Raw genomic sequence first — 15605 nt, 5'->3', positions numbered from 1 at the left:
TTCACCCATGGGATAAATCAAAGGTAACTAATACACTGCCTCAAAATAATAACAAGTTAAGAGAAAAGTGACAAGTTCGTGAGATGCTAGTTAACAAGGTTCAGAGAAAATATTCACATGCTTTAAAGCTGGTCCTGGGCTACAATTTGGATTCAGAACACAAGCAAGCAAACTCTGATTTAGCATGTAATTAAGAAATCCTCTCTGAATTATGCAACTTTCATTCAATTCTTCAGAAGATATGAGAACACTGCAACCACTTGCCAAGTTTGATCCCAACATGCCATGGGGCAAATGGAGACCCTAAACTGTCATATTCTATTTAAATCATATGGAGGCTAAAGTGAGTGTGATTGCTTGGTATATTCAATTACTACTACTGTGTTGATAATTCCTCACGAACAATCTATGATTCTGAATTATTTATTGAGGAGGAAGTGGCTTTTGAAGTGAACATTATTTCTCTCTAAGAGCTAATGCTTGAATATGATAAAAATACTTGCCAAGAGAAAAAGGAAATTGAAGATAGAATCTCAGAAATGTCTGTTGTAGAAGTATCTCATTACGTCATGGATTTCTTCTCTTTGTGAAGTCTATAGGCAAAAATTGTGTTCATATATTAAAAAAAAATTAAAATTTAAAAAAAAAAATTAAAAAGTGGGACAGCCTGTGTAAGGAAATTGCTTGCAACAAATCCCAGGTACATACACATTCGATGATGGCAATTAATATCATTCCTAACTATTCCCATGGCTTTGTGCTTCCTTGCTTTTAGAATCCGGTATGGCTTCAAAGGGAGCCACAGAGCAACTTTCCTCTGGCATCATGAGTGGTAGATCACAGAATCAGAAAGCTTTGGCTTGTAGTGCAGATGAAGGACACTTAACAGAGCATGGAGTGACAGCAGGACAGAAAGAAGGACCCAGTTCTCCCACTGGTCCTTCAAGTTTGCAGACAGTCTTTTCAACGCCTTGTCCCCTTGAAAGACTTCACAGGTTTTTGAGGATGGGGAATTGAAAGCACAGATGAAGCAGTGACAGACTCCCACATAGTAAAATAAATCCAGTGTGAGACATTCTCCATTGTGGCCAAATTAGAATTTCATTGCTCAAGGATGTAGTATAAAAATAAGATGCATTCTTGAGTCACAGTGGCAATATTTATACCCAAAACAACTGCCTGAAATGAGCATAAATCCTGCTGTCTTCTCCTTATCTATTAAGGTTGCTATTCATGAAGAATTATCCAAAGGATGATTTATGAAATGCCATTAGAAGACGTATTTCTGTTGTTTATTTACTTGCAAATAACTTATATACAGTAAGCATGCATGAAAGCATTTAGTAAATTTTCAGAACATATCTGAATGTTGAGTTTATTCTTATTTCAAGGTTATTCTTAGTTTTCAAGGTGCCAAAGTTAATTTCTTTGATAACCAATCCTTTGTTCCTACTAATTAGAAATATCCAAAACAATTTGCTATTTAAATCATATGTCATTGCTTCTGATCCTTGATTGGATGAGTAATGAAATTAAGTAAGACCCATATGAATTGTGAATATTACTACTGAATATGTAATTAAGGTTTTGATTAATATTCTGGCACTCAGGCTTAAAATACACCTTCCATAAGTATTTGCACTCATAAAGCTCAAGCTGAAGAAATCAGTACAAGTCATTAACACAGTCAAACTGAATTCATAAGTGAACTTCAAAAGAATACTTGTAAGGTTTTTCTTATGATGATGGGTATGTACAGTGTCCTTTTAAGTTTGACTCCTCTTTTAGTGCTAGTTGTCAAATAAAGCTGTTGGCCATATTTTCTCCTTAGGTGCTGGCATAAAATTAAAAACTAGGGGTATAGATTTTGCTGAGGTATTGAAAATATCCTGTGTTAATACACACTGATTATGTAAATGCTGATTGTTTCAAAGCTCAATGAATCATTTTGAGGATATTTAAAATCCTTTTGGACATAGTATTACATTAAAAACTTGAAATTTTATGGTTTTTTTCATGTAATGTGCCTCTATTTCCCACCTATAGAATGCATTAGGAAAATTTTTCATGTCATTACTGAAATATACTTCATTATGGTGACAGTCAACATTTTTCAAAATATTCTTTCCATCCAATACTTTCTGCACTTCAAGAAAGCCAATCAGAAAGATATGAAAGTATAATTTCTTTATTTTGTTGTTGTTATTTTATGTATCTCCCATTTGTAAAACAACATAATTACTGATAACAACCTATTAACATGAATTCTGACACAGTATGATATTCACACACCTGTTCTAATAAAAGATAGACCTGTAGAAAAATTCTGGTTCTTAGCAGAGAATGGGTTGACCCCCTTGTGAGTGCATAGTGTGTTATAAAGATATGGCAGAGAGCTAGATTCAAGAAAAAGGAGTGAGTCTAGGTCTGAAATTGATTTGGGGATGAATAAGGAAGGGCTCAAAAATACTCCTCTATCTTAAACATGTGCTTAAACCACCAGAACTAGCAGCAACTCCTCATTACTTCTATTTCAGAAGTATCCCCAAACCTGCACATAACATCATCCTCCTGCTGTTGTAGGAAGTTTTCGTAGGAACAGGAGAATCCTCTTCCAGCTTGTCACCTTTTCAATGTGGGTGAGGCTGGAGGCTGTTAATAAGCTCTGCTGGAAGAGCAGAGGACACACAAAGATTAAAGACTTGCTCTGGGCTGTCTCAGGCAAGTCTCACTTGAAGAGCCTTCAATGGCCCAATTCCCAGTTTGGTCAGGAGACCAGCATTCCCTCTCTAAAGGAGATATACTTTTTTCTCTGATGAGTGCAAAGCATCCATAAACTTACAAAACAAGACAAAATTCACAGTCTACCAGACAGCACAGGAGTAACAGGTACAAACTGACAAGGGAACAGGTCCATTTCAACTACAGCCTTCACGGTTCCTGGGATTTTATATTCTGCTTCTCCAGACCAACCATCAGGGGCTGAGTAAGCAAGCCTCTTATGACACAAAGTCAGGAACTGAGTTATTTTGCACTGACTTAATAATTATTATATTATTAAAATAACTGACTTATTTTGCACTCTATGCTAGTTTTCTCAGAAGCTCTCTTGATTTAATCCAACTATGAAGAGAACACTCTCAATAACTAATTAATTCTCTGACCCAATTGGATTATTAATGGAGTAGCTCTTCCACAGAAGGGACACAAAGAGAATGAAGACAGGTTGTAGAAAAATGTACATGTCCAAAATTTTTTTTAGGTAAAGAAAAAAAAATAATGAGTAACATGCTTAAGGACTAAACAAAGCCATTAGTTCAGATAGGTAATTTTCATACAATGTTATCATGAGTTCTTAATTTGCCTGTGTGGTAAAAATTGCTAACAAATGGCTGTTGACTGTAAATGCAATTCCTCCTTTTGACACATGCATTAACACACTAGTGTAAAAGTTCAAAGTCGTTATTATTGAGTTCTCTCCACCACATTAATTATCCCCTGCACTGTATTTGGCTTCACTTGGGTAAATCCTCTTTAAGTACCCAATCTTTACTTACCCATTTAAAATTCTGTGAACCCTGTTTACATTTATGGGGGTTTTTTTCAATAATTCTGCATTGAGTCCAGTTTCCACCAATACTACTGGTGATGTTCTATCCTCAGCCTATTTGTCTGCTATCACCCACTTATGTCATTGTTTCTGAAGCTGAAGTGACTGGTGCTTGGAAGCTTCAGGTTGAAGTTGATTCTAGCTCCTCCACTTTGTTTGGAAAAATCCCTAACCTTTAGGACAGTTTCCCACAGCATGCTAGAGCCAGCTTAAAAAGCAAACTAGCAAATAAGAAAAACAGCTCAAAAGATGAGGGTATGAACTAACCTGAAGCAGTAATAGTATGTGAAGCAAAAGGGGTGAAGGACAGAACTTTTTTTAAAGCTATATAGCATATTCTGGGTGTAACAAGCATAAAGCCTTGTGGAAAGACATCTTTAAAATATTAAAATCTTACTTTAATAGCTCAATACTGTCCATTATAGAAAGATGCTCATGTTTTCAACATATTTAACTTAAAACCTGTTTTGACAGACACATTGAAATGATAATTGATTTTGAATTGTTTCTACCTAGATCATTTCCCATCTGATTATCTCAAAGTATATTACAAAAATAAGGCTTCATAATATCCATAGACTAGATTGCAAATATGTACTAGACAACTAAAGAATAACATCATCAGAAGTATGCTCTGCTTTTGACTACCCAAACTGAGCCTTTAAAGATCCTTCTCTTTTAAGAAAAAATAATATAAAAGGCTCCACTCCAATTGAAGTAAAAGGGAGCTGCAGTTCTTAATTTCTGAACATAGACTAAAGGCAACCAAGAGACAAACAAAAATATGCATACTGAAAAGCTGGGCTCCACTTGCTGTGGAGCTTGAGGTGAGTTGGGAAATAAGAAGCTGGGACATGAAGATTGGGTTTTATTTCAAAGACAAAACTTCTGCTGAAAATCAACTACAAAAATGGTATCAGGAAATCAACTCAGAGCAAGAATCAAGAACTGAATAATTTTTAAATAGCAGCTTTAAAATTGTTATTTCATTCACTTCTGCGAGAAATGGCAGAGAAAAATGTAGAACAACATTGTAGAAAACGTACAAAAATGTAGAACAAAAATGTAGGTGCGTGTTGTCATTATAGTGCAAGAGTTCTATGGTCATTTCATTGCAAAGATTCCATATTGCTAGAGTTTCATACCCCCTTGATGTTTCTTGTAGGCATCTCCTCTAGGCACTGATACTTCCTCACAGCAGCCAACTAACTCCAGTTCCCCCTCAACCAACCTATCCACTTTTTATAACACTCTTCTGATTTGCTACAGGTGTGGCCTGTTAACATCAGGCCTGCTCCCAAGCCTTAATAATTGGCTCAACTGCAACTCTTACCCCCCCGCCCCAAAGATTACTTTCTATATTACCTTTATTTACTTATATTCTATCCCCCTACAGATGCATACATCGAAAACAGCTTTCTTCTATCTCTTTTTTTAAGTTTGATTACATACGACAAAGAAAGGTTAATGAAAAAAATTAATAAACCAACCCTTCAGCTAATTCAGTTGATCTGGAGCTACTCCCCCAAGCTTAAGCAGGCATTTTCATGGATGTCTGTATTATGGTGCTCTTTGTGGTTATACTATACATGAAGCATGAATGTTTGTAAACAGAAATACTTTTACGGTAAGAGAAAGAGAGAAGGTTAAAGGGTGGGAAAAGGTAGAAAAATAATTAGACTGTAATGAAGAAAGACAGGGAAACCTCTTTTTGGTCTCATTACAAAGCCCTATTAGGTCTTCCTCTGTATCCTCACAAACATGACATTTCTCTGTCAGTGTTATGTCACAACTCTGGCAGGAAGGGCAGTAAATGTCCCCATCCAGCCTTGCCTAAGCATCAGTGCAGAAACCAATCAGGGAGACAAGAACTGACCCCTCACAGCTGGAAAGGGCAGTGGACTGAAATCTCCTGAAACCTGAGCAAATACTCTAATCACAAGGGACATTTCTCCAGTACTATAAGACAAGGCTGAGTCTGCAATATTTGTTGGGGATATAAGCTTGTCATTGCTCATAAAGCAGATTTAAACAATGCTTGCCAACTGGATCCACAAAGGGATTTCAGTGCCACTGCAGCCTAGCCTCTGGTTTGCAATGGGCTCAAATGAGGAGGAACTCAGGCTGTGTGTGCTGGGGAATTTCTGGACACAGCTAGCAGGCAGGAATACAAGCCTCTAGGCAGCTTTCAATTTGAACATTATGCTCCATTGTATTTAAGTTCCTCAAGTTCATACAGAATCACAGAATAGCAATGTTTTGGGCGGGAAGGGACCTCTGGAGACCATCCAGTCCAAGTTCTCTGCTAAATCAAGTTCACAGAACAAGTTGCACAGGATCGTATTCAGGCATGTTTTGAATATCTACAGAGAGAAGGAGACTCTACAAACTTTTTGAGTAGCTTACTCCAGTGCTCTGTCACCCTCACAGTAAAAAAGCTTTCCTCACAAAGCTGTTAGGCCAAATTTTCTAGGTCATATTTTCAGGTCTATATGCCTGAAGAACATCTAAATTCTGCTTTCAGAGCAAAGTTCTATTATAGATCTGTCTCGCAGAAATATTTCCATATAAAGCGAGACTATAAAGGTTAGGGTTGAAGAATAATAAGAAAAGACACAACTGCATCCATGCCCTTCCTTTAGATAAAAGCTCACACACATTTATAATGACAAAGCTTATCATTCCACACAAGCCACTATTAAAATGTGAAAATATCAGCCTAGTGGCTTTCTTTGCTTTCTTTGCATGTATAGATCTCTCTACAGATAGCTGAAGTCTGATGCTTGATATGTAAAGGTACTTTCCTTGGTCCTGCAGGAAGTAATCTACTGACCCTGTGTACTATCCATGGGAAAGCATCACTCAAAGAAGTTGGCAGGATCCTAGAATAGATCAGATGTTTACATGAAAACATCCCATAAAAGCGAGTAATGTTGAAACTGTGGCAATGCTAACCTTTATTTTTTAAGGGCAGAAATTAATCTGATGTATAACAGCTGATAGAGATGAGGAAAACTGTCCATCCATCTGTAGGTTAATTCCCTTTTTATTCACCATAAAACATCTGCATCCTTCTCTAAAGCAGCTGGCACCATCCTTGGTACATTAGTCTCGTCTAAGTCACACCTTCCAACTTTAGAAGAACAAAAAGTAGATACTTTCCCTGTCATATCATTATCTGCTAAAATTCCTTTGAAAACACCCCACAAAACAGTCTCACTCCATGTGCTCCAACTCGTGACATCAAATCACTTGTGACTGATAACATTAACCACCCCCACTGATTACCCCTGCCAATCAAACAGATTTATACAGCTCACCACACAAGCCTTTTACCATGAACACACTGAGCAGCACAGGCTTGTTGTCAAAGGAAAGGTAATGAAAATAATAACATAATACAGCAATTATTTTATCTTGGGGGAAAAAGTACATTATAACCCATTTCAGCCATTCAGGCAGGGAAACAGAATGAGAAGGAGAGTGATAAGAAACCACTTCAGCAACCAGAGCCCACGGGGAGATGATAATTCATGTTATGGTTGTCAGAAAATTCAGGTAAAATCTCTTGGAAAAATATGTACCCAAGACCTATTATTTTTTAATTCTAAAATTTATGAAAAGATGTTTTAGAGTACTCTCTTTCCTGTCAGCTTATGCCAGACTGGTATCTCACATTTTTATTTATCATTGTTCAGATGACTACTCAGTGCAGTGAGAGTTTATCTAGCATTTTCTCCATGTGTCTAATATTTTTACTGTGAATTTTCCCAGACATACAACTCTTCTGTTTGCCTGCTTGCTTCTACAGTTTCTCAAGCAGTCTCTGAGGAAATTATTCGAACAATTCCTCTTTGGTCAGTGGCTGAAAGGAAACAAACTGGAATTAGGTACATACTTAGGAGTATTGGCTGATATTCCCATGCCTTTTCAGAACCTTCCTCCTTTTCTACATGCTCCTTCATGTGCTCTTCAATACCAGCCTCCTCTCATTTTAAAAATCAAGAAAATCAAAGCAGTTCTTTTTATAGCCTGTTTGCCCCTTCCACGCCCATATCCACTTGACACAATGCATACAACTGACAGCTGCGCTAAAATTGACAAAAAAGGCACCACTTTGTAAATGTACTTTAGCAAACAAAAAATTTTTCTTGAAGTGCAAGCAAAAGAGCTATTGATTTTCTCTGTGCCTGACAAATTCCTCCCAAACAACCTGTTTACTGAAAATGTAAGTCACTGCTGTGATTTATCTGCAGCACATTAAAAGCTACTTAATTGGAACAGAGAGACAGAAGAACAAGGTAACACCAAGTGACAGAAGAATTGATTTAATTTTTAGTTTTATTAGAGCTTTTGTATCTTTGTGGCCAAGTCAGTTCTTATGGACAAATATTAACCACTAAGCCAGCTGACAAGGAGAATACATTTCTGAACAAGTTAAACTGTGATGTAAATGACCTGATGAATGAAGTAGGATAACTGAAGCTACAGATTATGCTGTCGTGTTACACTTGCTTTCCCACAAGAGATGTGGACATGTAAACTGACCTTTCAGAGAGAAATATTTTTTCTGATGTAACAGAAATTTTAACAATAACAAAAAAAAGGAAAAAAAACACCAAAAAAAATAAAAAAAAACCCTCATCTGGTTGGAAGAACCTTCTGCAAGGTTATAACATTTAGAAACAAATTATGATGTGATGCATATCTTTCAAATCATGGTGCATACATATAATCATTTGTTCACAGCACCAGAGGACTCTAAAATAATATATGTATATGGTGATACGAAATCCTCTGAAACACAAACCCCTGTAATCTTATCAATTTTCCACTCTTGGAAAAAGGCAAATAGAAATTCTTCCCATATATAAGTTTCTAGAAAGCATTCTGTGCATAAAATATTAGTTTTCCTACTAAGCCAGTTGTGTGATCAGAAATCAGTGCTTAAGCAGTCCTTTGAAAATCTGAAAACTTATGTAACTGATAAATATTCTCTGCAGAGAGAACACTTGTTAATTATTAAAGTACAGTATCTTTCTTCTAAAGTACATCAGCATCTTTTACACATAGCTAAAGTTATTAGAATAAACTGAATACCAAATCTGATTTGTATGCAGACTTGTAAGAGATTTTTAAGAACATAGTAAAGCTTTATTCCTGTGTTTCAAAAAAAAATATGAAAGGCACAGACTTCATCTGCATACCACTATCTTCAGAAAAGAGAACAAAAAATAAAGAAAAAAAAAGGGAATGAAAAGACTCAAAAATTTTGAATATTTATTCTGATGAATATATTTTCAAAAGCTTAAATGTGGTCAGGCCACTTACAGGGTGGGCTGCCCTTCTAATCCTGCTGAGGGAAAAAACCACACAACTTTATTTCCTGTTTCTGACAGCCCATAACCTTTCCTGAGACCTAAAGACACAGCAAGCAAAATAGTTAGTCAGTAGGACTTGAACTCAAGCACTGCAGTAACTCAATAAAAGAAATATGGCATTGCTGAGTGGCAGCATTTCGCTACACTAAGAGACAGATGGGGAGGATATGCAATAATCTTGTCTAGGAAATGGTTATGATTCATAAATTTGGACTCCATGTGACAAATTATCTGACAGATTTCAAAACAGTGAGAAAAACTGGTGTCAGATTGAGATATTATCACATCTTAGTGTGAAGTCCAATGGCAGCTGGATTATTGACCACATAACTACTCCTACATTGCTACTGAACAAAAGTGTCAAAAACTACTATGTAGATCAAAAGTGTGAAAAGAAATGAACCTATTTAAGTTTGGAGTTGAGCTAAGAATGATGTTTTTCTTAACTTGAGCTACTTTGCTGGGACTTCCAGTTTAGGGCATCAGTCATGCTCAGTGGTGAGCACCTGAAGAAGTTGTCAGGATTTCTCACATGCAGAGCAGACAAAGCAGACACCCTTTTTCGTCTTTTTCTTTTTCTTTTTTTTTTTTTTTTTTTTTTTTTTTACTTCTAAGAGTGTCAAGTCATTGCAGAAGTGAATCTTATGAGCATAAGCAATGACATTTCTTTGGCAGATGACCCAGACCTGTGAAAAACGTTTCCACAGGGGCACCTGTGGAAATTACAACTCACCCTGGTCTCACAATCCAACATCACCTTTACAACCTGGTCACAACTCCTTTTTTTTTTTCCAAATAAGAACCAGGAAAGATGAGGCTTCTTAGTACTACACACAAGCAGATATAGCCAATCCATAGCATCACTTGTCAGGGAACTGGATCCACTTAGGAACAGACATCTGTCCTGGACAATGCCACCAGGAAGGACAAGAGGGCAGCTTGGTGTGTCCTCTTCCTTCTCTGGGTGGTTTCCCACAGAGCTAGGAAGTCTCAGTCAAACCCCCTCACTCCATTGAGAGGGATATACTTCATCATCTCAGTATTGCTTCAGCTACCCAGAAATAATTTCACAGGGTAATTTCCAGTCCTCATCTTTTCAATGATTCACCCTTCCTCTGGCCTTGTCAGCTACAGAAACTTGACAGTTCCCTTTCAGGCACTTTGACTGAGCCCTTCAGACAAAACGACAGACACTGTGGGAACTCCCAAGCACTCTGAGCACCAAGGCAGCCTGCTCACACCACCCTGCTGCAAGGCACAGGAGCTGTCTCAGGGAGCTACTTCTTGCTCTCCAGACACCACAAGATGGGCACCAGCAAATCCTCCAGTCTCCTCCTCTTGTTCACCCAACCTCCCACAACCCACACTCCTCCCAGGGCTGGCTGATCCCTTTACCCAGCTTCAGGAGCATGGCTATCTGAATCCTGCCAGACCAAGGGAATCTCAGCCAGAATTTTTTTTTAAGGAAATGAACCAGCTCACAGATGCCAAATGAACACTATGACTTCTTACATCCAGTCACCAAGTCCTGCTATCCACAGCAAAATCTGAAAGTCGTGGCTAAGCCTGTGGAGTTTAGTGAATCAAAGGGATGCTCGAGGGCAGTGGTTACACACTCTCAGGCCAGGCTCAAAGGGCAAGAGTTTATCTGAATCCTTCTGGCACTTATACTTCTACAGATGTCCTTACAGACTCTTAATTGAAGCATTCCCTTTCAATGGGATAGAAACACCCTGTGTATTGTATCCTCCTTGTACCCCCTAGAGTCTACTAATAATGAAGTCTCTCACAGCACCTGCTTGGGAGAAGAGATTTCTGTGGCCAAATATTGGTAAAAAGCAGAACACACTGGATGTATGGCTAAGGAAACACATCTGTATCTATTTCTGAAGGCAGAATCTCACCAATGATCACATTTCACCATGAAATTAGCTGCCAAAAAATGCCTAGTTCCTGCACCCTGCTGTAGCAAGCAGATCCTCAGAAACTTCACTGGAATTTTAACAGGTGGCCATTGCTATCAGGAAGTCCATGAAAAGCCAAACCCCAGAGGGGAAAAAAAAATATATATATATATATATATATATATATATATATATATATTCTTTAAAAAGGAGCCATTTGATATTCCAAAGTTTTTGGGGGGAAAGTTACACCAATTTCAAAAGAAAAAAAAATTTTTATTCAGAACTTATTGGCAGCTTAGCTGCTCCTGCAGTTCCCCATTTTCACACTCAAGGAATAAAAAATGTTTTAGTGACTTTTGATTGCCTACTTCTAGAATTGTTCCATTCCACATTAAAGACCTCATTCATTTCCCATTAGCACATTTTAGTTAAAATTAACACATAATAATTTTCAATGATCTGGCTTTCAGTATGTTTGTAAACAAAAAATTAATCTCAGGGGAAAAGCTTTGAAATTGTTATAAGTCATTCTGACAGAATTAATCACTAAAAACACATTTTTACAAATTTTTTATTTAATTCAAGGATATTAAGAGCACTGGGATTGTCAGTTGTATTGCTCTTTCCTCAGAATGCTTTCCTTAAATAAGCCACTGACATCATTGCCCCCAAAACCTTTGGCAATGGAACAAATAAAGGGAAATTGAAGACCTCAGGATTCAATTAATTTTAAGAGGAGACAGAAGACAATAAAAACCACATGAAAACAGAATGATCACCAATTTTAGTAGCCAGAGAATCAGGCACAAGCAAACTTTCTCTTCATTCCCTGATAGAGAAATGAGAAACATATTACTGTCATTTTTACTTGGGGGAGATTCAGGGTAATAGGTAACAAAAAATTTAAGTGTAGCTACAGGAGAGCTTTAACCAGGGGCAAAAGAAACAAAAACAGGAAAAATCTGAAGGCTAATAAGAAACATAATGAGAGGCACAGAACAAAGGGTAACAGGTTTTGTCAGCTGTTAGGATGGTGACCCCAGCACGTGCCCCTGTCTGGCAGCAGGGTCTGTTCAGCTGTGTCAAAGGAGGAGTTAAATCTCCAAACACAGGCAAGTGGAAAACACTTTAGATCATCTTTCAGCCTAAAAAGCTTGAGCTATTTTCTCAAGGCAGTACCAATTTTACACTGCAGAGTAGAAGTTCTGGACTATTAACTGTCCGATTAGAGATACTGTTTCCAGAAAATTTCTACAGATCATGTTAGTTCTGACACCATGCTTATGCACAGAGCTCCTCAAGGTGTGATGTGACCTCTTCTCTTTGGGGCTGATTATTAGCTGTAGATGTCTCCAAAGGCTCTCCCTAATCAGGAATATATGTAGGGAATTAAAATGGAGCCACTTTAATCAGTTATGAAGTGCTCATATGAAACATTCCATACTGCTGACCATATAATTTCTAAGTTTGTGGAAAGCTGCAAATAAATACTACAAAGTTACTGACAGGCAGGCAATTTGATGGCTCTGTTTCACTGAAAAAAAATTTTAAAAGTGCAACAGGCTAAACCATAAATAATGTCCTAACATGCCTTATCAGTTTAATATTTTGGTAGTCTTACACTGCTGCACATAAAACATGAAGAAAAGCTACATACGATCAAAAGAGACTCATCTAGCTTTAAATATAGAAGAGCAGGTGCTTTTGCAAGGAGTAAATCTTGTGTTAAAAGACACTGTGCTTCTTCAAAAAGCAAGCAGCTGGAGAGCTCTAAATCCCAGACACCTCATCTGACAGAAGTGCTGTTCAGTATTGGATCCCACCCTGCTCCACCCACAGCCCTCCCTGCTCTTTGTGTTCTCCAATACAGAGTCGTGACACCAAACCTTGTCAAACTCTCTCCTTTATCACTCAGCATGAGCCACACTGTTTGACTTCTATATGGATGAATATCAACATGATTTTCTAAGTACAGTTTCAAAGTAAGCCACTGTACTTACTTTTCTACCTCTGCAGGGTGTGGACTAAACGTTACACAAAACCCATCACATTCAGAAAGTCCTAAACTTAACTTGTGTTAAACAAGGTAGAAGATAAAGCATACAAGCATTCAAGATTTGAAACAAAGCATCACTTTTTTTTCAAAATTCTTCTTCTCTTTCAAGTCACGTCATTGTTAATAAGAGCACACCTGTAACTTTAAGTTAGTTTCACAAGTTTAGAAAATTGAATTTGTTACAATGAACCAAATACTCTGGAAAGCAAAAGGTACTTAGTTGTGGCATTCCAAGATCTTTGGTCAACTGTCTACCAGCATTTGGACTCCTTGATGCTTAAGGGCCACAAGCAGAACTGAGCCGTGCTGGATACTGTGCTGACAGAGCAAAAGACAGACTTTGCCCAAAAGAATGAGACAGATATTAAAAGTACCAGCATTACAAGTTTACAGGAACAACAAATTAAACTCCCTAATGAAGTAGTTGTGAAAAGTCCCAAGTGTTTCCAAAACAGAAGGATGACATAATTTCTTTCCATCCTCAGACAAGAAACACAAAAGGGATTTTCCACTGTTCCTTTAGTGCACTTGCCCTACTGCATGACCTTCTTCAACACAGCATCTATCTTCCAAAATTTTATGTGAAAGTTTTACCTCTTTATACACTATACCTTCTGAACTCTGCCCTTTTCAGGCAGCACTAAATGTATTTGCAGGGCATTCAGCCTCCATATGAATCTTTCCCAGAAATTTGCTAAAACTGAAGGAAAACTTTACTTTTGAAAACTATGATGTCATCTCCTTTTCCAGCAAGTGCCTTTCCCAACCCATTTCAGCACATCCTTTCCATAATACACAGTACGTCACTTGCAGATGGTTTTGAGAACTGCTACTCAAAACTTTGATTTGGAAGACATCCCTTTAATACATCACACATATAGAAAATGGATATGCATAGCAAGGAGATGACTGTTCACAGCATATGTACACTAAATCTCAAAACAGGCATCAGGGCGTTACGGGAAAGTAACTCCTCACTGCCAGTGAAGTTCCCTGCTGGCGGCAAGGGTGTGCTGGCCGCGTGTGAGGAGATCCGGAGGTGTGCATTACCGGGCTATGGTCACTTTCCCCACCGGTTCCCTAATTTTACCGAGCGTCCGGCGGAGGTTTCCCAGGAGGTTCTGGGCACCTGGCGCTGCGCGGGCTGGAGGCAGCCGGGCGCTCCCGGGGCAGTCACCTGTGCAGCACAGGATGGCCGGGACCCGGCGGGGCTCCCCTCGGACCCCCGCGCCCGGTCAGCCCTGCAAAGCCCGGTCAGCGCTGCGGAGCCCGGTCACCCCGGCGGCCCGGGGCGCGCTGTCCCCAGCAGGGACCCCGAGGGGGCCGCTCCCCGGGCTCAGTCCCGCCCGCGGCCGGGTGTGCTCCCCCATGGCCAGGGGCTCAGGCCTCGGCCCCCGCACCGCCCTCGCCCTGCTCCTCACCTCCAGACCTGCCCCAGCTGCAGGATGTGGACGAGCGACTGCAGGAGCCAGATGCAGAAGGCGCAGGACGCGGACCGGGCGCCGCCAGCGCGGGGACCGGCGGCGCCGCTACCCGCGGCATTGCTGCTGCTGTTGCAGCTGCTGTTGGTGGCGTTGCCCTTGCTGGCGGTGGACGCCTGTCTCTGTGGCGTGCTGGGGCGAGCGGCGTCGATGTCCGCGGCCGCGGAGCCGCTGCTCACCAGCAGCTTGCTCTCGGCGGCGGGGCAGTGCCCGGCGGCGGCGGCGGCGCTGTCCTCGGTGCTGAAGTCGTGCGCGAACCAGCGGAAGCTGAAGACCTGCACGGAGAGGGAGCCCAGCAGCACGAAGAATAGGGTGAGCCCGAACCACCAGCGCTGGCCCCGCAGGTAGTAGTCGACCGCCAGCCAGATGTCGGTGCCCACGTCCGCGAAGTACACGGCCAGGGCGGCCAGGATCCAGAGGCAGTCCCACAGCGAGTAGCGCCGCTGCTCCCTGCCCAGCCGCAGGCACAAGGAGGACGAGCCCCCGCCCGAGCCCCGGGAGCCCCCGCCACCGCCCCCTCCGCCGTCTCCTCCTCTGCCGCCGCTGCAGCAGCAGCAGCAGCACCGGGAGCCGCCGCCCGAGCCGTCCCCGCCGCCGCTGCAGCACCCGCCCCCGGGCGCCTCATCGTCGTCGCTGCCGCCGCCCGGCCCGGCGCCGGCGGGCAGCCCCGGGGCCAGCGCCTGCACGGAGCCCGAGTGCTCGGAGTTCTGCAGCGGCGTGAACGCCACCTCGCCGCCCTTCTTCATCTTCCGCCGCCCGTCCGACTTCGCGGCCATGATGCCTCCCTCAGCCCCGCTGGAGAGCGAGCGGGAGCAGCGAGCGCTCCTTTATCCCGCGCCTCCTCCTGCTCCTCCTCCTCCGCCTCCTGACTCCTGCCTCCCGCCCTCCGCCGCCGCGGACCCGCCGCTCCCCGCGTCCCCTGTCCACGCTCCGCGCCGGGCTGCGCGCCCGCGGGCGGCTCCTCCGCGGCGGCCGCGTCCGCAGCGCCGCCTGTCTGCGGGGAGCCGCGCTCAGCCCGCCCGCCCCGCCGCCGCCTCCGCGGGGGCCGCCGGTGCCGGGGCCGCCGCCGCCACCGCGCTCTGCTCGAGCCGGGAGCAGGCAGGGCTGCGCTGCCCGGAGCAGCGCATCCCGCACCCGCCTCCCCGCCCGCCTCCGCCCGCACCCGCCGCC

The 15605-nt window shown here is 41.7% G+C and overlaps 1 protein-coding gene across 1 annotated transcript in view; it reads right to left on the bottom strand.

The window, feature by feature from the left end:
* Positions 1–15349, bottom strand: part of XKR4 (XK related 4) — a 235561-nt gene extending 220212 nt beyond the window's left edge. Inside the window, exon 1 of the mRNA XM_074551114.1 lies at positions 14376–15349. Within this exon, the coding sequence (XP_074407215.1) occupies positions 14376–15211 (836 nt within the window). The 5' untranslated portion in view covers positions 15212–15349. The remainder of the gene's footprint in view (positions 1–14375) is intronic.
* Between the last annotated feature and the right edge of the window lie 256 nt (positions 15350–15605).

The sequence above is a fragment of the Zonotrichia albicollis genome, chromosome 1, assembly GCF_047830755.1.
Source record: "Zonotrichia albicollis isolate bZonAlb1 chromosome 1, bZonAlb1.hap1, whole genome shotgun sequence".
Classification (NCBI taxonomy): Eukaryota; Metazoa; Chordata; class Aves; order Passeriformes; family Passerellidae; genus Zonotrichia; species Zonotrichia albicollis.
Note: the sequence above shows the minus strand (reverse complement) of the source record. Positions and strands in the feature narration are given on the sequence as shown.